This window comes from Echinops telfairi, unplaced genomic scaffold, assembly GCF_000313985.2.
Source record: "Echinops telfairi isolate 266 unplaced genomic scaffold, ASM31398v2 ScPeMD7_4225;HRSCAF=4972, whole genome shotgun sequence".
In the NCBI taxonomy this organism is placed as follows: domain Eukaryota; kingdom Metazoa; phylum Chordata; class Mammalia; order Afrosoricida; family Tenrecidae; genus Echinops; species Echinops telfairi.
The window spans coordinates 16,984,588-16,997,655 of NW_022108124.1; the positions used below are offsets into that span (position 1 = coordinate 16,984,588).

General features: G+C 55.5%; 1 protein-coding gene across 1 annotated transcript in view; it reads left to right on the top strand.

Annotated features, from left to right (window-relative positions):
* Positions 1–3,905, top strand: part of GASK1A (golgi associated kinase 1A) — a 16,174-nt gene extending 12,269 nt beyond the window's left edge. Inside the window, exons 4-6 of the mRNA XM_045294995.1 lie at positions 1,063–1,185; positions 2,965–3,068; positions 3,629–3,905. Coding sequence (XP_045150930.1) covers positions 1,063–1,185; positions 2,965–3,068; positions 3,629–3,839 — 438 coding nt within the window. The 3' untranslated portion in view covers positions 3,840–3,905. The remainder of the gene's footprint in view (positions 1–1,062; positions 1,186–2,964; positions 3,069–3,628) is intronic.
* Positions 3,906–13,068: the final 9,163 nt, after the last annotated feature.

The window sequence follows — 13,068 nt, forward strand, 5'->3', positions numbered from 1 at the left end:
CATAAAATTATTTTCGTTGCTGCTTCATCACTGTCATTTTGCTACTGTGATGAATCGGGCAACCCCTGTGAAAGGATTGTTCAACTCCCAAAGGGGTCATGACCCACAGGTTAGAACCGCTGTGAGTGAAGGGAGCCAAAATCTCAACCCACTTCCCTCCCCATCGACTCTGGCTCACGGCGCCCCTACAGGACAGGGTGGAACTGCACCTGTGTGGGTTTCCTAGGCTGTAAATCTTGATGAGAGCAGGCAGCCTCATCTTTGTGCCAAGGAGTTGCTGGTAGGTTTGAACCACCACCTTTGAGGTTATCAGTTAATGCTTCACCCGCTCTGCCACCAGGGCTTCCTGTATGGTCTGTAAAGTTGGCTGTCTTTTATGAACCCACTGTGCTGGCAGCCTGGAGCTGGGTCTCCTCCTTAATCTTAAGGAGGAACAGGGCTGCCAAGGCCAGTCTTTCCCCGGTGGAATGGCTGGTGGTTTGAACGGCCGGCATTTAGTTAGCAGCGCAGCGCGTAACCAGTTGAGGGACTGGGCGGTCTCCAGTGGCATGCAGCAGGACTCTGGCCTCAGCCCTGTCCTGGCCACCATGTTTATCAGCAACTTGAATGAGGACTCAGCTGGCTGTTCCCTGTCCCTTCCCAGCAGAGCCCCCACTCAGCCGCCACTCATTCCTGGCTACTGAGGTGCAGGTGCAGGTAGGTGCAGGTGCTCACCTGGGATTCTAACCTCAGCTCACCTGGGCACTGCTGTCTCAGATTTCCCTGAGGGAGGGGCCTGCGCCCAGCTTGACTCGGAGAGGAGAAATTCCCTGGGTGGAGCAGAAAGAGCCCTGAGCCCTCTGGTGGCATTTCTGAACAGTGGCAACAACAGACAGGGACTTGAAGCCCCCTGCCTGGAGGCGGACCACTCCCAGGTGCAGGATGAGCAAAGCAGCTAGAGCCCAGCCACCCTGAGGACTGTCCAGTCCCCAAGGCCCCAAGTGGGTGGAGGTGTGGTCTTGAGGTCACATGGAGGGGCGGGGAGGGGCTGCCCACCCCTCTCAGAGGCTGGTGTCTCCACAGGTCTACGACCGCCTGGATCGCTATTGCTGTGGCTTTGAGCCCGAGCCCTGGGAGCCCTGCCTGGAAGAGAGGCTGCGGGAGAAGTGCCGGAACCCGGCCGAGCTGCGCCTGGTTCACATCCTGGTATGGCCCCTCCTCAGCCCAGCCAGTCGAACGGGCGGTCAGTGAGCTTCAGAGAATCACCTGGTGCTGGGGGCTCCCGATCTGTTCCCCTGAGTAAATGTTTCCACTCTGAACCTGAGAGGAGCGGGGCTTGGAGGTGAGGTCAAGGATGGGAGCCAGGAGCCCCATTTTCACAATCTCCCTGTGTCCCCCACCCCAAGAGACTCCAGGGCACCCTCAGGTTTCCAGGAGTCAAGGATTGACAGATGTTAGCCCGGTGACACTTCACTGTGCAGGCAGGTGAGGGAATTGTGGCCTGGGGTTGGGAGGAGAGGAGATCTCACGACCAGGGGCTGGCTGGTGGCAGCATCAGAGCTCCCACCTAAGACCCTAGTGGCCTCCAGGCCAACGCTGACCAGAGGCACGGGGACCAGGTCCCGTGAGGACCAGGCCAGACCACAGGCCACTAGAGGAGCCAGCAAGGTGCTGCCAGTTGGTCACTCTCCTGCACAAGAGGCAGAGTGCCGCCCTGGGGAGGCCTCTCCAGCATCCCCTTCCCCTGAGCCCTGGTGTCCGGCAGCCCCACCTCAGCCAGGTGCTCTTGGAGCCAGCGGATGGGAGGGTTTCAAGGGTCCTTTCCGCGCCCCACCCCTGGGTCATCACTTCTTTTCCTGGGGGAGGAGAGCGTCCATATCCCCCACAGCCCAGCGAGGCTGACCCTTTGGGACAGTTGTTCTCAGAGGGAAGAGTCTGCCAGCCTTTGGGAAAAAAAACAAAAGGTAATTGTGAGGAAGGGGTTGGGGGCGGGCTGTGGAGGGAGAAGAAGCAGAGCAGGGGAACCTGGGGGCTGGGGACGAGCCACCTCATCGTTTAAGTCTTGGCCCCCAGAGAGGATTCCAGGAAATTAGTGTGGAGGTTTGGAGACTGGGGCAGGGGGCGTTGAAACAGAGGGTCTCAGATCCCCGGCCCCACGGAATACTGCGTTGAAGGTGCCACAGAGCTCCCATGCTTGGTTTGCAAAGGTCCAGCCAGCGAGAGCCTAACTCATCCCCTGTGGAAGCAGAGCAGGGTCAGCAGTGGCCGGCAGGAAGGTCGTTGACGCTACCTGTGATTCTGGGGGAATACCCAGGTGTGCAGGCACAATGACGTTCAGATCTCGAGCATGTGTGTGCGCATGTATGTGACCATGCTTGTGTATCTGCATGAGCATGTACGATTACACATGCACATCTGTGTGAGCACGTGTGTGACTACGCATGTGCATCTGTGTGTGAGCGTGTGACTATGCATGTGCATCTGTGTGAGCATGTGTGTGACTGCATGCACATATGGGTGTGTATGAACATGGGTGTGCGCATGTATGGTTATGCATGTGCGTGTGTGCGCGTGTGTGTGTGTGTGCGTGTGTCTGCACTGGCAGAGTCTTGCCCGAGCTCCTCATCCTTCAGCCACCAGCTGTGGGACATGGAGAGGTGATGGTTTTCTCAGCAGTGCCCAGGTGTCACACTTAACAGCATGCTGCTGGGGCCTAGAGTGATGGCCCAGCTTGGAAGCCAGCCAGTTCTTGATTAGTGAGGTGAGCTGGGGCCTCCCTTCCGATCAATCAGGGTGAATACTAGTGCCCACTCTGAAAGCAGCTGCACTGAGAAGACACCTGGGGCATAGGTCCAGCACCTAGCTCCTTGAGATCTTCTCAGCTGCAGCAGGGTGGATGGTGGGAGGGACAGCCTAGGGCCCCTCCTGAGTCCGCAGGTGCCGGCTCTGCTCCACCTTTACCTGCCTCTGCCTTCTTCCCCCCAGGTCCGGAGCAGCGCGTCGTCTCAGCTGGTCTACATTGACAATGCCGGGAACCTGCAGCGTCCAGAGGACAGGCTGAACTTCCGGCTGCTGGAGGGCATAGATGGGTGAGGCTCAGAGGCCAGGAGAGGGGAGTCCATTGCACATACGCTGTCAGAACAGAGTTTCCGCAGGGGGTGGGGAGCCTCTGGAAGCAGCCATTAGCCCCGAAACCCTGGGAGGGGTGCTCTAGCAGCCACAATGCAGGGCTCCCCCTTGCCCCACAGAACCCCGGGCCTGAAATGGACCGCCCTTCCCTTGCCCTGGATGGGAGAGCTAGCCCGAGACCCATGTCTACTTACTCCCTGCAGGCAGTGGGGGTGCCGCGGGCTCTCCTGGCCCTGTCTTTGCCACACGGAGTGGTGGGCATTGTGCTGGGCACCAGATTAATCCCCCTGCTTCTCCCAGGGGTGTGGGCCCTTCTGAAAGCCCCCAGCCCCTGCTTTCACCGCCTAAGCCAAGTAGGCGACAGGTCTATCTCTGCAAGCCCAGTAGCAGGCCTGGCCCAGGGGACTTTGCGGGGCTGGCCAGCTGTGACAGTCCTGGGCAGCGGGCTTCGTCTGTCTCTGACATGCTCAGCTGACCTCTGCTCCGTCTGTCTGGGGTGCCATGGGGGCCGTTCCTCCAGGTTTCCCGAGACCGCTGTGAAGGTGCTGGCCTCAGGGTGTCTGTCAAGCCTGCTGCTCAAGTCGCTGCGGGCAGACCCCGTGTTCTGGGAGAGCCAAGGCGGGGCCCCAGGCCTGAAGCGGGTTCTGCAGACCCTGGAGCGGCGGGGACAGGTCCTGCTGGCCCACATCCGGAAGCACAACCTGACGCTGCACCGGGACCAGGACCCCTGAGCGCCCGCTGCGCCGCCGCTGCCCAGCCGCTGAGCCCCCAGCCCTGATGCCCATCTTGGAGGAAGACGACGGGGAGGGGCAGAAGGCTGAGGGGGACCGTGCTGCCAGGGGGAGTGGGTGCTCCTACCTACCTGGAAACCCTGCCCTCAGTGCCTCTCAGCTGTACCTGCTGCCTCCCTGGAACCAATAAACGTGTCCTCGAATGTACTGTAAGCTGATACTGTGCAAGTGTGTGTTCCATGTGTATGTGCAGAGCTGGACGGCACGTGTGTGTGTGCGAGTCCTTCTGGTCAGTCCACCTCTGACCTTCCGAGGCCCACCACCTCTGAGCAGGGCTTGCTGGATGCCCACCTTCCCCCTCTCCCCACAGACCTCGCCCCTCCTCTTGCTTTCCTTTGCCACACCTGGTGACAGTGATGGTGCCAGGCTCCCCTGCAAGCTCAGCATGAACAGCCTCGGCTGGGGCGCCCGCTGCCCGCCGTCCATTTCCACACCACACTGCTGTGAGCACTAGAAGGATGATGGTCACCCTGGGGAAGGGCAGGCAAGCTGGGCACGCCCGGAGAGCGGGTTCCCTCTTCCGTGTGTGTGTGTGTGTGTGTGTGTGTGTGTGTGTGTGTGTACGGTTTCCTCTGCAGACACCCAGCCAGACTCCGTCCTGTCAGGGAGCAAGGCCCCAAGCTTCCACTCAGCTGCGTTGGGCCCCGAGGGGAGCAGGTCTGCATAGCACAGGAAAGGTAGACCTGGACAGGCACTTAGGGCTTCCCTCCCAGCCTGCCCAGCTCGGGGCCCATCTAGCCCTGCCTCACCCGCCCAGCAAAAGCACCACTTCCAAACAGCACCCCCAGACGGGGCTCTTCCTACCTCTAGCACAGCGGTTCCCAACCTTCCTCATGCCGCGACCCTTGAATACAGCTCCTCATGTGGTGGTGACGCCCAGCCAATGTTCTCTGGACAGCTCTGCTTAAATGTGGTGATATGAGCTTGTCTATATCGAAATGCTCTAAGGCAGCGGTTCTCAACCTGTGGGTCGTGACCCCTTTGGGGGTCAGACGCGCCTTTCACTATTTCAATATAGACGAGCTCCTATCACCCTGCCAATAGAGGGCTTTGCCTCGTCTTCACCGATTTAGGTGCCATTTATTTCCCTTTCTTGCCTTATTACTTCGGCTGGTGCTTCCACTAGAACCTTCCACAGGCGTGGCGTTGGGGGCAGCCCGGTCAGACCCCGTTCACAAGGGGACTGTCTTTCTCCCTGGAGCTACACCTTTCATCAGACGACTGCATTTTCTTTCTAATCTTTATTTTAAAAAATGCTCCTCAGAACTGCTTTATCCAAGTAACTTCAGCAAGAAAGATGACTGAGCTCGAATGCAGGGGGCTGGTCAGATCTGAGCTGGACGCCCGGTGCCGCGGGAAGATTCTTAGGGAACACCTTCTGTAATGAAGGCTGACATCTACAGAGGACCGACTGTGTCCTGGCCTGTGAGACAGGCTCGCACAGATGACAGACATGTGACCTCGTTCACAGCCGGGCGGGCCCATGCGCGGCCGTTGATCTTCCACCGCGGGCGGTTTCCCTGGCTTGTGCTCCTGAGTAAATCGCCAGGCCTTTCTTCCTGGTCTGCCTCAGTCTGGAAGCTGCGCTGAAACCTGCCCAGTGTCACAGTCACACGCTAGCCTCCACGGACGGTGGGTGCCACGCGTGGGCTGCATTGGCTGGTGACTGAACTCAGGCCTCCGGCAAGGCGGAGAGCCACCTACCATCAACCCACCACTGTTTCTGCCTTCCGGGTTCCCCGGCACCCCCTGCACGGAGTCCCTCCTGACTCACAGACCCCGTAGGACAGAGCAGATCCACCCCAGGGGTTTCCTGAGACGGGAACTTCACAGAAGCAGGCAGCCTCATCTTTCTCCCATGGAGTGGGGGCTGGATTCAAACTGTTGACCTGGTGGTTAGCAGCCCGGTGATTAACACTCCACCCGGATGGCTCCTTGGCCTGATGCGTAGGTCTGGTTGGCATCTCCATTCTGCAGAGGGCTTCAGTGATGCGCCCACTGCCCCCCAGCTCGTGGGAGAAGGCCTCATTTCAGTCCTCCGTGGGAATTGCGAGAGCTAATCTCCACTCTGGGACCACCGTGGAAAGACCCTCCCCACGCTGCCCTGGCCGCTCCTGGTCTCGACTCTCCGTCCAAGCGCTTTTCAGACGTACCTGGCGCCCTGCCCTGGCTCCTTGCCGCTGGTTAAGTCTGCTCAGGCTAGTAACTGCGTCTTTATTGCAAACTCGTAACTCGATCCACTTTTTATCCATTAAAAGCAGCAGCCCAGACCCTTGCAGCCTCTTTGCTGGCTGCTCGCCCTCCGCCCTTCCCAGCCGCCTGCTGGAATGAGAATCACCTGCCAAGGGAAGCAAACAGCTGGAGTCTGCGTCCTCGTCCTCGCTGCAGCATCTGCTCAGCTTCAGAGAGAAGCGGCCGCGGGGGGGCTCTGCCAGGGCAGCCAGTCCCCAGCCCCCATGCCCAGGCCTGCTTTTCTGGCACGTCGCCCGAAGCGGGCAATGCCGAGGGAAATGATACTGTTGCCAGGTGGAGGGGCGGGTGGTGGGAATGCAGGTGCAAACCCAGCGACCTGGCAGTGTCATCTGTTGGGTGCCCACACGCATGTCCCATGCTGGGGAAACGCGCTTCATTGCAGAAATACCGGTATGTTTGCTCATTGGTTGTGACCTCTGGAAAGGTCGAGGTCTGACTCACAGCTGGCCTTGAGGGGCTGCGTATGGAGCTGTGGGCCTGAAAGGATCTTATTCCGTGCGGCTAAGGGGGTCACGCTGACAACAGCCCGAGAGAGTCACTGTGGGCTCACTCCAGAGACGGGGTGAGGCTGGGAACAGGCGGTGCCTAGATGTCACACACAGCTCATGGGTGTACCCTGGGACTCAGCTAGGGTTCTGTTTTAACTCCAGGGACCCTGAGGTCTTGGGCTTCAGAAGTTAGGGATGGAAACTCCAGGATCCTGGGGAGGCCCTGGCCTGTGGGGGAACCTTGGAGACACACAGCGGAAGGGCTCGGAGGGACCCTGGAGCCAGAGGGGTTGTCCCTGCAGCCATTCCTGAAGTTAGTTTGTGAGACAGCCCCTCCCCACTCTCGTGGTTGTGTGTGTGTGTGTGTGTGTGTGTGTGTTTGGTGGGTTTGGTGGTGGTTGTGACACCTGCTGAGGTTCCTCAAGGTGGAACCTGGGCCCTCCTGACTCGGCCCAAACCCATTCTATTCTGGGCACAAGGATGCTGAGATCCAGAGAAAGGTTCTGATCAAGAATGACCAGGACAATGGCCCTTCCCCTGGGCCCTGGTGGGATGACTGTGATGTTACTCCTCCGGCATGGACCCTGCCTGGGGTTTGCAGGGGAGCTGGAGGTCGGATGGAGTTCCCCGAGTGAGTGGCATGGGGTCTTGGGGTTAGAAGGATACAAGGTGATCCTCTTGGCCATTCATCCCTGCCACTGGTCCAGAGGGATGAGAAGCTGGTTCACGTACCTTCTCCCTGGCACGAAGCTGAGCTGATCCCTGCTGTCCTAGAGACCAGAGCGGGCACTGGACACGGGGCTTGTAGCTGCCCGCCCTTCATCTCTCCCCTTCCCTGTCCCTGCTATTCTTGTGTCCAAGCAATGCTGATCTGAAGACACCAGGAGCATTGTGGGTGACACTCAGTGTGCGACCAGAGAACACACTGGATGGCAGAAGGGCTCTGTGCCCACCCAATCCCGGCAGGTGGTGTCGCCAGAGCAGGAATCCAGGCAGATGGTGCCAGTAGACCTGAGACTGCTCCACTCAACCCCTACTACCTTTGGGAGCCTCTACTCTAAAAGCCAGAGTGATTCTCCAGGGTACCTGCTTTTGCCCCATGGCTCTGTTTGATGCCCATGAATCAAAGCCTCGCTGTGCGATCAGTGTTTAAGAACAGAGTCAACGCTGAAACCGCGTGTGCACAACCAGACTGACTCCTCCTGGGGCCTGGCTCCTGGCCTTGTTCCACAGGACATCCCAGGTCATGGACCAAATGACATGTTTAGGGCTGCAGTTTGACTTCCTCGGATCCTGCTTCGTGCCGGGGGTGGGGGTGGGGTGGGGTGGGGTGTGTGTGTGTGTGTGTGTGTGTGTGTGCGCGCGCGCGCTTAAAAGCCTGCAAGCAGCCATCCCGGGCACCACGATTGGTCTCTGCACCCCTGGACCAGCAGAGGAAGGGAGTCAGGAATGGAAGGATATGGAATGCATGGTTAATGGTACCAGAGCCACCATTCCCGAACATTTTGATAAAAAATGTCATCAATGGATCTTGATCAACAGTAAGGGGGTAGGGAAGAAGGCAGAAATGAATTTCAAATCCAGCCTTTCCGAAGCCCCGGGGACAGAACGCACCTCTGAAGCGGCTGCCCCACGATCATCTTTACACCTTACAATAAAAATACCCAGGATGATCGCCTTGGGCATGGTGCTCTTTAAAGAACCGTAGGCTCCACTGGTCACCAGACACTCAAAAGAGCAGACAGGAAGCTTCAGGGGCAGGGGCTCCAGGTCAACGAGGGAGGGCCATGTGGATGAGGAGGGCAAGAAGACCCTCACAACCCCAAAAGTCATTTGTGTCACTGAACCGGGTTGGTGCATGTTTAGCTGTGTATATTCTCAACAACAAAAACAGATGGATAAAAGACATTAGTGGGGCCTCTGTCACTCACCCAGTGGTGGTCCAGGCACAAGGCAGGCTGAGAGAGAGGGTTTCCATCTCTGTGAAGGGGGGAGTGCCCAGTGACAGGGCACCCAGAGGGACCAGGAGGCCCAATAGCTCAAGGAATGCCCACACAGAAAGATCTGACTATGAGGTCCCATAGGCTCTTGGCATTTGGGGGCAATGGTATCCACCACCTCTGGGTCTCTGGACCCCATATTTAATTTTCAGGTGTTTGCTGACATGTGTCCCGACTGACTGCCATCTATCTCCACACACTCATTTCCCAGGAGCCATCTGTTGAAAATAATCAAAGCACCGAAATGTGAAAGGAAGGTTTCTTCTGGGCAGCTACTCTATACGCATAGAGAGAGACCACTTTGATTCCAGGAAGAGAGAATGGCTTGCAGAGATGGGGAGGGACGGGAATAGAAGATCCGCCATTGGCCAATTGCAGCATGATTGACTGAAGCCGGCCTGGCCCCTTTACTGAGGCCTCTGCATCTCCACCCAGCCATAACGTCTGAGGTTCGAGTTTACCAAGCCAGGCTTTGGGCAGCAAAGAAAGGATTTGCAGCATCAGGTGAGAGAAAAGCAGAGAGGCTCGGGCCAGGGATTCCTTGAAGGTGATCACTTGGTTTTGTGCATCCGAAAAACCTTAACAGTCAAAGCTCGTGGTTAAATTTCCTATTCAACAAACTCCACAGCATGTATCAAGGTAAAGATGAGGAGCCCAAACAAAAAGGGTTTTGGGGGTTTATTTTGCAAGGACGCTACCAATTTGCAAGCCCCAACCCATTGCATCTTCCCTTGTCTGAGGTTTGCTGATACAGTGGCTGTGGCAGTTACATCATCTCATCAACTTGCAAAGGGGTGGAATCTAGCCTGTCAATCAGGTCGCAGCTTGATGACCTCATTTGCAGGCGCCACGGAGATAAATAGCTCACTGGAGGCCAGGTATACTCTCTCTCTGCTTCGACTCCCTGTGAGGTAAGCCATATGGAGCTATGCTGATAGAGCCAGAGCCCTGGAGCTGGAGGAGCCACGTGGAGACCCACGCCAGTGCTGAGTTGCTTCCACCCAATGGATCCAAAAGACTTTCCACCCACTGGCCTGTGATCTTCCTGCATTTAGCGTCATTGCACAGCTGCGTGAGTCTGAATAGGAATTTCAGGACAAGTATCGACATATGGGGTAATATTGGACTTACGGACTTGATTTGGACGGGGCTGGTATGTTTTCTGAATGTACAATTGCTCTTTGATATAAAGTTCTCTCTTACACAGCTATGAGTGTCTATGAATTTGTTTCTCTAGTCAACCCGGACGGACACAGTAACCAACTTCCTACTTATTGGAATTGGCCTCTGGAGCCAGGCCTCTGGTTTGCGGCTCCTCCTGGGTTGCAGACTGAACGTGTACCCCAGAATATGCACTGAAGTCCGGTGCCTATAGCAGTAAACTCGATCTTGTTTGAAAAGAGGGGTTTCCTTGTTACCTTGATCAGGCACATCCAGGGTAGGCTGTGCTCTCAGCCTAATCACTTCTGAGCTCTAAAACCAGCCGTTAGACACCAGCAGTCAAACAATGGAGACGGAGCCAGATGCAAAGGCGGTTGGCAGCTCCTAGAATCTGCCCCTAGCCAGACCCCGAATTCAGCTTCTGGCCTGACCTGTCTGGAAAGCCTCCACTTGTGGTGTTGTGTAACCTGTTGAGGTAGTTTATTGGGACAACCTGTCCAATAAACACAGGTGGGGTTAATTGAAGGCCAGAGGGATAAATGGCTTGGTGAGCCGCGCTTTTCTAGTTCTCAGGTCTCTTGCTCTCTGATGCATGCAATAGGGTGCAGCTGCTTTAGCCAGTTCCCTGCTTCAGCTGGCATGGCTCACTTCCTGCAAGACATCCTGAGGAGAAGCCACATGGACCTACCCTGATGCAACCCTGGGTGCTGGAGCAGCCATGTGGAGACCTCTGCCAGCGCTGACATGCTTACACATTCACTGACTCAGCTTTCCTCCTGCAGTCGGCATCATCGTGTGTGTTTTGTGAGATGGAGGAGGACTTTGTGGATTGGTGTCGGACATATGGGTTAATGTTGGACTTGTGGGTTTGGGCAGCACTGAGTTGGGATGTTTTCTTAATGTGCACTTACCCTTTATATAAAATTCTCTCTTATACATGAGTTTCTGCGGATTTTTTTCTTTAAAGTACCCAGACTAACACACCTGTCTCTACAGAGTCTTTACTCAAAATGTTGGATTCCGACTCATAGCGACCTCTCAGGGCAGGGCACAATTGTCATGGTGGGTTTTCGAGGCTGTCAATCATTACAAGAGCAGAAAGCCTTATCTGTCTCCCTCAATGGCCCAGTGGTTTCGAACTGCCAACCTTGGGGCTAGCAGCCCCAACCACTCTATCACCAGGGCTCCTACTGAACCCCAGAGGGCCAAAAAGGGGCCAGGGCTCTTTGTTGATTTCAGGTTACGGCCAATGCTGTCATGGAGGTCTGTCTGTCTGCTTACTTCTTGGGAGAAAGGTGAGCTTTTTGCTTCCTATAAAGATTGACAGCCTCAGAAATTCTAAGGGGCAATTCTACCTTGTGCTCTGTGGTCACTAAGAACAGGGACCGACTCGATGGCAGGGAATTTGGTTTGGGTTGTATGGTTTCTCCCTCAGGAGTCCTGCTGGTGTGGTGACTTGAACGTCAAATGACTAACCTCAAGGTGTCACTCCGTGGAGACAGATGAAGCGTTCTGCTTCCGTAAAGATTTAGTCTCGGCATCTCTATACAATTTGGAATCAACTTCCATGGTAGTTGGTTTGGTTAATTTTTTTCCTCCCTGTGGAGTAGGAACCAACAGTCAGTCCTTGGGGGGGGGAAATAAGGATGGCTACTTCCAGAAAGAGTTATAGTCTCAGAAACTCACCGGGGCAGTGCTACCCTATCCTAATAGGGCTGTTATGGGTCAGCATTGACTTGATGGCAGTGAGCTTAGCTTTTTGTTGTTGCTAACCTCTGGCTTCAGATGCAGGAGCACTGGTGGCATAGGGGTTATGCATTGGGCTGCAAGGTCCGAGGTTCAAAACCACCAGCTGATCCAAGGGAGAAAGATGAGGCTTTCTACTCCCGTGAAGAGTTGTCATCTCGGAAACCCACATGGGCAGTTCTGCCCTGTCCCATAGGAGGCCCATGAGCCAGCAGTGACTCAGTGGCAGCCAGTGAGGCTTCAGCTCATAAGCCCTGGTGGCATAGTGGGTTGGGCTGCTAACCACAAGGTCAGCAGTTCAAAACCACTAGCTATTCTGCAGAAGGAAGATGAGGTTTTCTTCCCCTGTAAAGATGTGCAGACACTTGGAAACCCACAGCAGCAGTCCTGCTCTGCCCAATAGAGTTGCCATGAGTCAGAAGCCACCCGGTGACTGTGTTTTGGCTCCAAGTCACATCCTTCATCTGCAGATTCTCGACTCGGCCATCTGCCAATGCTGTGAGGCAGAGCCTTTGCAAAACCGAGTCAGCGTCAACATGTCCTTGAGGGCTCTGAATGGGTTCACCTGCCTTCAACCCGGGCTGAGACGTTGCATGTCCGTTGATAGACGGAATCGGAACTGACATTTTAACAAGATCCCCGGTGATTCTGAGATCACCCTGTGAAACTGTTTATTGCTGATTAGGAAGGAGGCACATGTCAGCCCTTGCTTACCGTGCTTATTGCCAGAGACTGTGCATTTGAAAAGAGGCTTTTGATTCTGCAGGAAGGTGCAGTGGGGTTGGAAGAGAGACAGATGCCGGCCTGACCTAGAAAGAGAGTCTTTGGGAAGATGTGAAACAGTCACATACAGAACAGTAAATAAGCACAAGTAGGCCCGTGCTTACTTTGCCTGCTGGGCAAGCTGACCCTGCATGTAGGGAAGAAAGCTGGGTAGGAAGCCCACACCAGCTCCCTGCAGAAAGCTCTGTGTGGCTGTTCCATAATCTGTGGTCAACACTGAGACTATGAAGAGTGAAGGGGTGGAGTCTAGCCTGTCAATCAAGTCGCAGCTGGATGACCTCATTTGGAGGCGCTACAGAGATAAATAGCTCACTGGAGGTGGGACAGACTCACTCACTCCCTGGGAGATATTCCTGCTGACAAGACGCATGGAGCTACACTAGACCCGTGGGGCTGGAGGAGCCATGTGGAGCCCCTGCCAGCGTTGAGATGCTTCCACTGCCACTGGATCCACAAGAGTCTCTACCCACTGGCCTGTGATCTTCCTGCATTCAGTGTCATTGCATATGTTTCATGAGTGTGAAGAGGACTTTATAGATTGGTATTGGACATATGGGCTAATAGTGGGCTTATCGACTTGATCTGGATGGGGCTGGAATGTTTTCTCAATGTTCAACTGCTCTTGTATACAAGGCTTTCTTTTTCTTTTTTTTTAAAATCATTTTATTAGGGGCTCCTACAACTCTTATCAAAATCCATACATACATCAATTGTGTAAAGCGCATTTGTACATTCATT